At 46.1% G+C, this 13022-nt stretch overlaps 1 protein-coding gene across 2 annotated transcripts in view; it reads left to right on the forward strand.

Moving 5' to 3' along the window:
* The first annotated feature begins 2592 nt into the window (after nucleotides 1-2592).
* Nucleotides 2593-13022, forward strand: part of ZFR (zinc finger RNA binding protein) — a 47821-nt gene continuing 37391 nt past the window's right edge. For both annotated transcript variants that reach the window (XM_080363015.1, XM_080363016.1), the window contains exons 1-2: nucleotides 2593-2664; nucleotides 2936-3020. In XM_080363015.1, coding sequence (XP_080219141.1) covers nucleotides 2628-2664; nucleotides 2936-3020 — 122 coding nt within the window. In that variant the 5' untranslated portion in view covers nucleotides 2593-2627. The remainder of the gene's footprint in view (nucleotides 2665-2935; nucleotides 3021-13022) is intronic.

Consider the following 13022-nt stretch of genomic DNA (forward strand, 5'->3'; position numbering starts at 1 on the left):
TAGTTTAGGGACAATGCCTATCATAGACAAAGTAGACAAATGAGATGCAAGTGTTAAGAGTTTAAGTTTCACTTTGCTCAGAGCTTTGAGAAGCCTCTGCTGCTGAGAGGGAAGAACTGCCTGGATATGGAACAGGGCCGTGGGGAAATTCAGTCACTTTGAATGGGAAATTACTGCACTGACTGTGATGCTCTGTCCAGCAGTTTTTAGGAGTAACCCGATGGACTGCTGGTGCCTAGAAACTTCAGATGAGTGAGACCTGTACAATAAGCACATGGGAATTGTTGCAGAATTAATTTGTGGACACATGTCAGCCATGGCACCTTGGGGAATTTGAAACTAGTTTGAATTTTAGACAAGACTGAGGTCTTGCTGTGAACTTCGGACACATGTGCTAACTGCAGCTGCTGCCTTTTAGCTCTGTGACCTTGTGAGAGCTCTGACCAAGTACTTGCTGGCTGTGCTGGGCTTCAGTGGAGAATCTGCTCATGTGGGAGAGCCGGTAAACACTGACACGGGCAGTACGGCACGGAGACTGTGCTGGTTTGACTGAAAATGACTTGATTTTCTTCATGCAGTTAGAAACCTTTCTTTTTCATAGCTAGCATTGTCATTATTCGAACTTAGTTTGAGAACAAGCGATAACACCCCAGCACAGAGTTAATATTTTTAATTGCTCTGGTCTGAGAGCCAAGAACATTCTTAGCACTCTGCCCACAGGTATGAGGTATCAAGGAAGGGGACCACAGATGGGGCAGAGCTTGACTGACATTCAGATTGATCAATAAGAGTATTCCATCCCATTAGCATCACATTTCATATTTAAAGGGGGGGGTCAGGATCTTCCAGTCTCACTCTCTATCCCTGGCTCTTCTCATTGCTCTTGGAGACCTGTTCAGGGGAGTTCTGTTTGGGATGTTTAGTTTGACCTTTTGCCATTTTGCAGAGACCTCTGAGCCTTTCTGCCTTTTTCTTCTTTTCTCCCTCCAAGATCAGTTGTTTGAGACCAGTTGCTGCTTCCTGGGACTGGCTGCTTGGTGTGAATGGAGCTCGTGAGGAATTGCATTGAGTATCTTTTGTTTTATATTCTATTTCTATCATATATATATACATACATACACACATATATATATTTACTAGTAGTGTAATAGTATTTTGTTGTTTTATTAAACTGTGTTTATCTCAGTCCAAGTTTCTCCCTTCTGATTCTCTCCCCTATTTGGGGTTTGTGGTGGGGGTGAGTGAGCAGCTATTGTGGCTGTAGTGCTAGCTTGGGTTAAACCACGACAGGGACAAACACCATTATGGGGCAGGGGTGGTGGTGACCTGCTTCACCTGGATTTCTCTTGCTGGAGCTACTCACTGCTACATGCTGTGCTTTTGCAGGGAAGAATGAGAATCACAGAATGTCAGGGATTGCAAGGGATCTCGAAAGATCATCTAGTCCAGTCCCCCCGTCTGGAGCAGGAACACCTGGATGAGGTTACACGGGAATGTGTCCAGGCGGGTTTTGAGTGTCTCCAGAGAAGGAGACTCCACAACCCCCCTGGGCAGCCTGTTCCAGTGTTCTGATACCCTCACTGTGAAGAAGTTTCTTCTCATATTTGAGTCGAACCTTTTGTGTTCCAGTTTGAACCCATTACCCCTTGTCTTACCATTGGTTGTCACCAAGAAGAGCCTGGCTCCATCCTTGTGACACTCACCCTTTATATATTTGTAAACACTAATGAGGTCACCCCTCAGTCTCCTCTTCTCCAAACTAAAGAGACCCAGCTCCCTCAGCCTTTCCTCTTAAGGGAGGTGCTCCACTCCCTTCATCATCTTTGTTGCCCTACGCTGGACTCTCTCCAGCAGTTCCCTGTCCTTCTGGAACTGAGGGGCCCAGAACTGGACACAATATTCCAGATGGGGTCTCACCAGGGCAGAGCAGAGGGGCAGGAGAACCTCCCTCGACCTACTAACCACCCCCCTTCTAATACACCCAGGATGCCATTGGCCTTCCTGGCCACAAGAGCACAGTCCTGGCTCATGGTCATCCTGCTGTCCACCAGGACCCCCAGGTCCCTTTCCCCTGCACTGGTCTCTAACAGGTTGTTCCCCAACTTATACTGGAACCTGGTGTTGTTCCTACCCAGATGCAAGACCCTACACTTTCCCTATCGACCCTATCTTTGCAATATGAGTCCACGGGTGTGGACCATGGGGGTGGTCCATGGTGACGGTGCGGAGCAGGGGATAACAAATGGAGGACGAGGACAGGCAGCGCTACGAGCAGCGCTCCCTGGGGAGTGGCTCGTCATGGCGGCTGGGCCTCGGGAATGAGGACTACAGCGCCCAGGAGCCTTTGCACATCCCGCGCATGCGCACAGAGGACATGCGCCTCAGGCGCGGCTCCGGCTCCCAGAGCGCGGTTCTGCGGGCGCGAGCCGGACTGCAACTCCCAGCGGCCCCCGCACATCCCGCGCGTGCGCGCAGCTCTGGCCCGGCCGCGCTTCGCCGTTGTCGCCGTAGGTGGGTGGGGGGAAGGGAGCGAGCGCGGCGGTGTGGAGGAGGAGGAGGAGGAGGAGGAGGGAGGGGGGGGTGAGAGTTGAGAGTTCAGCCGCCGCTGTCGCAGCCAGCTTGGACTCATGATTCCCATATGCCCGGTAGTTTCGTTCACCTATGGTGAGTAACGGCGCTCGGTGTGTGTGTGTCCGTGCGCGCGGAGGGGGAGGGGATGCGGCCCGCGCGCGGGGCGGGGGCGCGGGGGGAGGGGGGGAGGGGATGTTCTGAGGCGCCGTGTCTGACCTGTCGCTCGTGCGCGCTTTCTGTCCCTTGTCTGTCTGTCCCTTTCTCTTCCCCCCTCCCTGCCTCTCATTCCCCCCTCCTCCTGCCCGGGCCTCCTGTCATGGCCCCGACCGCTGCCGCCGCCGCCTTTTGGTTACCGTCGCCACAGTGCCCAGCCGGCTGGGAGAAGATGCCAAAATGGCCACCGGCAACTACTTTGGATTCACCCATAGCGGGGCTGCTGCCCAGTATAGGTAACCACCGCGACCCCTCCCTGCCCCGCCCCGCCCTCTCTCCGCGCCCGGAGCCCCATCTCCCCGCTTGGCCTCCGGTCCCTGACCGGCCTCTCCCTGCCCCTCGGGCCGAGCGCTCGGGCCGCTCCTGTCCCCTCACCCCGCTCCTCAGGGAGGGTTGTGTCCCGGACCCTCCTGCGTGTCCGCCCCGCCCGGGGCCGTGTTTTCTGATCCTCCTGGTAAGGGCCTCCCTGCATCCCCGAGGGCGTGAGGGTGGGGAGGTGGCGCTGGGCACCGCGATGGAGGAGGAGAGGCAGCGACGGCATCGGGTCCCGAGGCTCCTAAATTAAAATGGCCACTTGCCGTCAATGCGACCAGTGAGTTACTGCCGGCCGCCCCCCGGGCCCTTCTCCTCCTTCAGCTTCGGGGAAGATGGGGTTTTCTCCCCGAGCCTTTGCCCTCGCTTATGTCGGCGTGGGAGGATGGAATCCTTTTTAAAGCAGGTTAGAATTATATCAGCTCTACCTATTGGAGCCTGGAGGGATATGGGAAGAGCTGAAGCACCAGGAAATACAAGGGACTTCGTTCCACTGAAGTAATGTTGTAATTAATTATCTACAAAAGTAGAGAAGGTACTTTCAGGGCCAGGCACATTTTTGAAAGATTTCTTACTTCGAATATACAAGACTAGGAGCAGATCTTATACTGGAGCTTGGGGACCTGTAACTGTATAACTTGTATAGACACACTGCCATAAGTCTTTGTATCTTTGCAGTTTTTGTGCATCTAAATTATGTACCAGCGTACTAAAAATAATTGGTAGCATCTATTATCTCACGTTTTCTGAAATCAGATCACTTAATCTGGGAAAAAAAGAGATACAGTCAGGAACGACTTAACATTTTTGGCTTGTGTTGAAGTAGCACTCTGAAGTCCATATTTGGATCTATGTTATTCATTTCATAAATCTGTAATACAGACCTTGCTTGATTCCTACATCTTGGTTAATGGAAAAAACAGAATTATAAAGCAAATATACGAGAAGTTATTAACAAATGAATGCAGATGTGTGATACTGTTAGTTAGCTTATCAAAATTGCATACCTGCATAGCTTCAGGAATATACAGTTTTACAGAGGTCTTGGAATGACTCCAAATCTATTCTTTCTATCTGTTTTTTCCTGGAAGTGGATGTAAGTTTCGTTTACTCCAGTGCTTGATAGTTGAAGGAGAGGATTTAATTTATCTGCCTTCTAGTTCTTTTATGCTTAGGTGTTCACAGTATGTTTATGTTTTACTTGACAGTTATAGTGAAATTTGAAACAGGGTTTCATGGGGTATGAAGGAGTTTCTAAATATGATTTTTTTTTTGCCTTTTTTTTTAAGTAAGTATATTATCTTTAATAATAATCTGAGATCCATGCATCTACATTTTTGAAGTGGAGATGAATTTTTAAAATTGTTCCTTTTATTGTGGAGCTGAGGTGGTCTCTAGACTCAACAAACATGAACAACTTACTTGAAATTTCTGTTTCAATTGCAATATAAAAACATAGAATTGGAATAATATTCAAGTTCAAAAGTTGTTTTGTTAGTTAATCCTAAATGTGCCCTTGAGAAAATGGAAAAACTAATTTAAATAAGCTTTTTCCTTTGCTATCACAATGCAAGATGCTATTTCATATGCTATTAGTAAAACACTGAATCCTATAAACTATTTGTATATTTACCACATCTGAAAGTGAAGAGACACAGCAATCAGTGTTAAAGCAGCCCTTTCGTAAGAATTAATTCAATATTTTGAGCAGAAAACTAAAGAATCACTTAAAATGTCTAAAAGGGAACTTACCTTCATGAAGCAGTCTTGGCAGGTCCATAATAGGTTGTTCGCAGAGTGCTACAAAATCATAGAATAGTTTGGGTTGTAAAATGTGTATTCCAGTCCAACATATTTGAGAAAGAGATGTTGGTGACAGGGGAAGATAGTAGAAGGTTTAGTATTGCAACAAGTCCTGTACTATTGTTAGCAGTATTTGAAATAACAGTTTAGAGAATAATAAAGTTATTGCATTCTTAGAAACTAGTATAATAGATAAACAAATGGATATTTATCTGCATAGCTGATATGTAAGTGAGCCTCATAAATCTACCAAAAAAAAAAATTCTAGCCACAGGAATACTCTGTGGGCTTCTAAAAGTTGCTCAAAACACCAAGTTGTTTTAGGAGGGCAATACAATATTTTGGTTGGAAGGGACCTAGAATGATCATCTGCTCCAATTGACTGATCATTTCAGGACTGACAGACCAGAAGTTACAGCAGGTTTTTAAGGGCCTTGTCCAAATGCCCCTTAAGCACTGACAGGCTCGGGGCATTGACCACCTCTCCAGAAAGTCTGTTCCAGTTTTTGACCACCCTCTTGGTAATGAAATGCTGCCTCATGTCCAGTCTGAACCTCCCTGATGTAGCTTTGAACGTTTCCCACGTGTCCTGTCACTGGATCCCAGGGAGAAGAGCTCAGCACCTCCCTCTCCACATCCCCTCCTCAGGAAGCGGTAGAGAGCAATGAGGTCCCCCCTCAGCCTCCTTTTCTCCAAACTAGACAAGCCCAAAGTCCTCAGCCATTCCTCACAGGACATTCCTTCAGCATTTCCACCAGCTGTGTTGCTCTCTTCTGGACCCATTCAAGGACCTTCACATGCTCATTAAGTGGTGGTCCCAGAGCTGCACACAGTGCTCAAGGTGAGGCCTCACCAAGGCTGAATCCAGCAGGACAATCCCCTCTTCTGACCACTGGTTATCCCATGTTGCTCTGCAGGATGGGGTTTCCCTCTTGGCTGCTGATCATGTTGAGCTGCTGTCAGCCAGCACCCCCAGGTCTCTTTCTGCAGGGCTGCTCTCCAGCCACCCCGCTCCCAGTCTGTACTGGTGTCCAGCATTGCGCTGTGCTGGGTGCAGAATCCAGTATTTGCAGTTGTTACATTTCATCCCATTAATCATTGCCCAGTGCTCCAGTCTATCTAGATCCCCCTCTTAACTTGCTTCATATTTAATCAAAGGCAGCAAAAGAGCTAAGTACCTTTCAAACCTCTAAATAATGGATTAGAAGCATTCTTGTTTCTTTCAGTGTTGTCACTGCATAAGATTTCCTGCCACCTGCTCATTCAAAATTCTTTCTGTGCACTACCCAGTAATAATATCATGACTTAATGAGAAAAGCATTAGATTATACAAAAAGACCAATAGAGGAAGTTTCTCTGAGGATTGCAATACCTTTACAACCTGTGCTTTCTGCTAGCGGTGGTATTAGGCCCTAAGGTTATAAACCTGCATGCAGTGCAAACTTCATCGGTTACTTATTTAAGTAACTGTATTAATCCATCTATTTAGAAGCCTGAAATAAATGTGGAATTGGTAATATTAGCCCCATTTTCTTTGTGTGCATGTGTGTTCTCTGTAGGTCAGCTGAACTACTGTGTGTTTCTTCTGTTTGAAATAAACAACGGAATATTGGCTTGTCTTTAATGTTTAAAAAATAATAGCATTCTTGAGTCAGTGCTGGAGAGAGGCTTAGTTGTGCTTTTATTCTGAAGCTGGCTGATGGAAATGTGGGAATGCTGGTGGAGAGATAGGAGCATTGAGAAATATGTTGACAGAGAAGTGTGTGAATGTGGTAGTCTCATTAAATTGTTTGGGTTCTATTTTTGGGTTCTATTAAGAAGAGCAAAATGTTTAAGTGTCTGGAGTTTCTTCTTAGTAATATTCGTACTGTGTACTTTCTCTAAAGAGACAGGTCACAGATGGGAGATTCTTGGGTAGTTTGAAGTGATTTGTTGATTTTTGAATTGCTCTATTACTCTTGCTAAGTATGACAAGACTTCACAGGTAAAGGCAATTTAGCAGTTCAGGTCCAGAGCAGACCACAGTGCCTGTGAGTTTAGGTTAAGATGCAGACTTCTAGGCAGCCATATGGAAATCAACTCTTGCAGTTGTAGCTTGTTTGACATTCAGGTACAGTGTGTGATGTTATAGGATATTTGAGGCTGGTGCAGAACAGCGAAGGATGGTGAAATGCTGTGGATGTGTAAGTTGGCTATTGGGAATTATTTGGACATGGAGTGTTCTTTTTGCATTTGCTAGTACTTCTAATTACCTTTGTTTTCAGTGTTTGCCTCAGTTGCCTTTTTTTCAACTAGATACTGGTTTCAGAAGTGTTCAGTCTTTCAGAGACATTAGGGCTGTAATTCACACAGGTCTACTAGCCCAAGCTTACAGTATCACTAAATAGAATTCAGACTTGTGCTGGTGGACAACACAAAGAAAAGGACAATACTGAGTGGGGCATACGGCTTATTCTGAAGTGAAAATGTACTACTAGGCTTAAACTTACATTAAGAAACACATTTGTTTATCTTACAGTATTGTGTTCTATGCAACCCACTCTAAAATGCATGGGAATGAAAGTAATCAGTCTTATAATTAGATGGATGTTCCTATATCATAGTATAACCACTCCAAATCCTTGCTGTTATTTTTATGCCCATGGTATCTTGAGTTGCATCATATATTAAAGCATATTTGTTTTTAGCAAAAAAGACTTAATATGTTAGAGCTGCATGATGCTGATTCTCTTTTGTTCAACTTATGTTAAATCTAAAATGCTGTCCTAAATTTGATGTTCTAGTGTACTTCATGTGCACAGGAAGCCTCCAGTAAGCTACTGCTCTTTGTAAAAAGATTTCGATAGACTTATTTTCAAATCAGTGAGGTCCCACTCTCAAAGGGGTTGTGCCCATTTTAGAAAGACAGTGAGGGGCTCTGGGTTCGTTAATGTGGACTGTGTGACAGTATTGCAGTTGACTAATGATGGGGGTTGGAAGAGGTGGTGGTAGCTGGGGAAGAAAGGTGCCTCACTAATCAGAGGGGCCTTTGTCGTTTTTAGAAGGGAGGTCTGCCAAATAGTTGAAATTTGCAGCAGGCTCATGTCTTTAGGAACTGAGCACTTGGGGAAGGTTTTCTGTTAATGGTGTAGTTACTTCCTTAGTAGTTGTAACCTCAAAAGGGATTGATGGTTGGAGGCTTAACTCTGGGATGTTAAATTATGTGTAAAATTTTGTCTGCTGCTAAAATACAACCATGGTAGGTAAAGTGTAGTTGCATTATTGGTACTAGAAAAGCAAAGTAGTAGCTTAAGGCAAGAAATACAGAATGTTTTAAGCATTGAATACATTTTTTCCATACTAGTGAAGTTTATTTCCTTTTATAGAGAACTTGCCAATTTTAGCATTATTTTCTGTTTAACATCTTCATTAATGGTCTGGATGATGGAGCAGAGTGTGCCCTCAGCAAGTTTGCTCAGGACACAAAACAGGGAGGAGTGGGTGATGTCCCAGAGGGATACAGAGCCATGTAGAGGGATGTCAACAGGCTGGAGCAGTGATCTGACAGGAATCTCGTGACATCCAACAAGAAAAAGTACAAAGCTCTGTAGCCAGGGAGGAGCAATCCCTTGCACCAATATGTGCTGGGTGCCACACAGCTGGAAAGCAGCTTGGCAGAAAGGGACGTGGAGGTGCCAATGGAAACCCAGGTTGAACACGAGCCAGCAACGGCCCTTGCAGCAGAGAAGGCAAACGGTGTCCTGTGCTGCATTACACAAAGTGTGGCCAGTGGGTCAAGGGAGGTGATCCTGCCCCTCAAACTCAGTGCTGGTGAGGCCACACTGTCGTGGTTTGATCATGGGGAGACAATCAAAACCGTGGCAGGTGGTTTCCCTTCACCCTTTTTCCCCCTTCAGCTCTCCCCCCCGCCCTTTCCCCTCCTTCTCACTAGGATTTGGGGAGGACAGGAAAAGAGAAAAGTAAAGGAAAAGAGAATTGGGAAACTTGAAAATGTTTACTAAGACTAGGAAAACGAACACAGAAACAAATATTGTAAAACCAGTCCTGAAGTCCAGCAGGATCCCACAGTTGAACCGGAAACAGCACGAGACCCTTGCTTGCAGGAACAGCAGAATGAAGGAAAGCAGTCCGATGAAAAAGAACCGATGCGCCGAGCAGCCGATGCAAAAAAGAGAGCAAGCCAGTCCACGTGCTCTGCTTTCATATGTAGGAAATAGTGAATGGGATGGAATACCCCTATTGGTCAGTTCATGGCCACATGACTCGAGCCAGTTCCTTCCACTGCTTCCCCCACCCCCCCCCCCGCTTCAGCCCAAAACGGGGCGGGGGGGTTCACAACACCAGGACATTCCACCCCTTATTACCTACCATTCACGGCCAATACAATCTAACTAATACAATCTATTAATACTGTTAATACTATTAATACTATTAATTACTTACATATATATATATATATATATACCCCCAGGTGTAGCTTATTATTCTCTTAGTCCTTGGACCATCCGTTGGAAAAAAAAGTCCATCTAAGTTCACTGATCACAACAGACGTAAATACATCAACTTTGAAGAAGCTGTCAGATGCCAGTCGAAAAACTGTCCCTGGTTCCATCTGAAAGACACTGATTAGACACTGTTAACATGGAAATTAACATCATGCAATTCAGTCTTGACTATTTTCACCCAAAATCAAATCCCCTTGTGGTACACACTGGACCTCTCCATCTCTAAGTATCACCCACCAGGTGCTGCCCAGTCCCTGGGCAAAGACAATCCCACGAATAGGCTTGCCTTTGCCTGAGGCAGGAGTGACCCAAACTGCTTTTCCCAACATATTTTTCATGTGTACCACCAGGACTTTATCTCCTTCTACTGTATGCAGAATTTCTGATTGGGCAGGCCCGGCTCAATTGGTTGATCCCCTAGTGTTGACCAACCAAGTGGCTCTCACTAGGTGTGAATCCCAGTTTTCAAAGGTTCCACCACCCAGTGCCCTTAGTGTAGTTTTAAGCAAACCATTGTACCTTTCAGTTTTCCCAGATGCTTGTGCATGATATGGAATATGATATATCCAGTCAATGCCATGTTCTTTAGCCCAGCTATCTATGAGACCGTTTTTAAAATGAGTGCCATCATCTGATTCAATTCTTTCTGGTGTACCATGTTGCCAGAGAACTCACTCTTCGAGACCCATGATCGTATTGCGAGTGGTAGCATGGGATACAGCATAAGTCTCTAACCATCCGGTGGTTGCTTCCACCATTGTGAGTACATACCGCTTCCCCTCACGAGTTTGTGGAAGCATTATGTAATCAATTTGCCAAGCCTCTCCATACTTTAACCACCACCCCCTATACCGTACAGGCTTTAACCTTTTGGCTTGTTTGATTTCTGCACAAGTCCCACACTCATGAATAACCTGTGAAATGGTGTCCATAGTCAAATCCACCCCTTGATTGCGAGCCCATTTATAGGTCACATCCCTACCTTGATGCCCTGAGGCATCCTGGGCCCACTTTGCTAAGAAAAGTTCACCTTTATGTTGCCAGTCCAAATCTACTTCAGCAACATGAATCTTAGCAGCTCGGTCTGCTTGCTGGTTGTTATGATGTTCCTTGGTGGCTCAACTTTTAGGGACATGAGCATCTACATGGCGAACTCTCACAGGCAGCTTTTCTAGGCGAGCAGCAATGTCTTGCCATGGTGTGGCAGCCTAAATGGGTTTACCCTTGCGTTGCCAGCTGTTTTTCTTCCATTGCTGCAGCCACCTCCACAAGGCGTTTTCCACCATCCATGAATCAGTATAGAGGTACAGTACTGGCCATCTTTCAGCTATGTCCAGTGCGAGCTGGATGGCTTTCACTTCGGCAAACTGACTGGATCCACCTTGCCCTTTGGTGGCTTCAGTGACTTGTCGTGTGGGACTCCACACAGCAGCTTTCCACCTTCGATGTTTACCTATAAGGCGGCAGGATCCATCTATGAACAGGGCGTATCGCTTTTCGGTCTCTGAAAGGCTTCTTCAGCACGCGTTACTTCTTCTTCCTCAGGGGACATCCCAAAGTCTTTACCTTCTGGCCAGTCGGTGATTACTTCCAAAATCCCTGGGCGATTGGGACTCCCAATTCGAGCACATTGCCTGATCAATGCAATCCATTTATTCCACGTAGCATCAGTTGCGTGATGCGTGGAGGAGACCTTTCCTTTAAACATCCAGCCTAGCATCAGCAGTCAAGGTGCCAGGAGGAGCTGTGCTTCAGTACCAATCACTTCTGAAGCAGCGCAGACTCCCTCATAAGCTGCAAGTATTTCCTTTTCAGTTGGAGTATAATTGGCCTCAGACCCTTTGTATCCTCGACTCCAAAAACCTAAGGGTCGACCTCAGGTTTCTCCTGGTGCCTTTTGCCAAAGGCTCCAGGTAGGGCCATTATCTCCGGCTGTGGTGTAAAGCACATTCTTAACATCTGGTCCAGTCCGCACTGGTCCAAGGGCCACTGCATGAGTTATCTCATGCTTAATCTGCTCAAAAGCTTGGCGTTGTTCAGGTCCCCACTCGAACTGGTTTTTCTTACAAGTCACCCGATTAAACACCAGCCACTTTCAGTCTCAAGGATGCCTGTATTTCAGTTAATGACTCCTACATATAGCCTAAAAATGCTTTGGGATTCTCAAGGTCCTAAAGAAAAAGTTCTCATATAAATATAATTTATATTGAAAGTGCTTCCTGCTCAAACAGGAGCACTGCCTTACCCATCACTGGAACACAGCTAATACTATAATGTCGTAGATTTGTGCTTTGGTGCACAGCAAGGCCTAACTATGCTTGAACACATAAGAGGAACAATGTGGTCAATCTGGCTGTAGTCAGGGATCTGCATCCTCCAGAAACCTACAACCCCCAAGAAAGTCTGTGTCTCCTTCTTATTAGCAGGTGGAGACATGGCTGAAATCTTATTGATCACCTCCATTGGGATCTGCCGCTGACCATCTTGCCATTTTATGCCTAAAAGCTGAATCTCTTGAGCAGGGCCCTTGACCTTACTACATTTTATGGCAAAACCAGCATCCAACAGAATATGAATTATCCTCTCACCCTTTTCAAAGACTTCTCTCTCGGTGTCACCCCATACAATAATGTCATCGATATACTGCAAATGTTCTGGAGCTTTACGTTCTTCTAGTGTGGCTTGCATCAGTCCATGGCAGATGGTAGGGCTGTGTTTCCACCCCTGGGGCAAGCGATTCCAGGTGTATTGGATGCCCCTCCAGGGGAAAGCAAACTGCGGCCTGCACTCTGCTGCTAAAGGTATAGAGACGAATGCATTAGCAATATCAATGGTAGCGTACCACTTAGCTGCCTTCGACTCCAGTTCAAATTGCAGGTCCAGCATATCTGGCACGGCAGCACTCAACGGTGGTGTAACTTCATTTAGGCCATGGTAGTCTACACTTAGTCTCCACTCATCGCTAGACTTACGCACTGGCCAAACTGGGCTATTGAAAGGTGAGCGAGCCTTGCTGATCACACCCTGGCTTTCCACTTGACGAATCAATTTCTGAATAGGAATCAAAGAGTCCCGATTGGTGTGATACTGACGACGATGCACTGTTGTGGTATTAAATGGCACCTGCTGATCTTCAACCATTAGCAGTCCTACAACAGAAGGGTCATCTGAAATACCAGGCAAGTCAAACAGCTGTTCAATTCTCTCAGTGTCCACAGATGCTATCCCAAATGCCCACCTATAACCTTTTGGGTCCTTAAAATACCCTCTCTTAAGGTAGTCTATGCCAAGGATGCATGGAGCATCTGGGCCAGTCACAATGGGATGCTTTTGCCAATTTTTTCCAGTTAGGCTCATTTCAGCCTCTACAGCAGTCAGCTCTTGGTATCCCCCAGTCACTCCAAAAATACTGATGGGTTGTGTTCCCTTACAGTCTGAAGGAATTATTGTGCACTGAGCACCAGTGTCCACCAAAGCCTTGTACTCCTGGGGGTGTGTTGTACCAGGCCATCTTATCTGTACAGTCCAGTAAACTGTTATCCCTTTCCTCTGCCTGGCTGGAGGCAGGGCACCTCTAATCTCGGTCTTCCACAGTCTCTCGGTGTGAATTAGAGGTTC

This window comes from Nesoenas mayeri, assembly GCF_963082525.1.
Source record: "Nesoenas mayeri genome assembly, chromosome: Z".
NCBI classification, from domain to species: Eukaryota; Metazoa; Chordata; class Aves; order Columbiformes; family Columbidae; genus Nesoenas; species Nesoenas mayeri.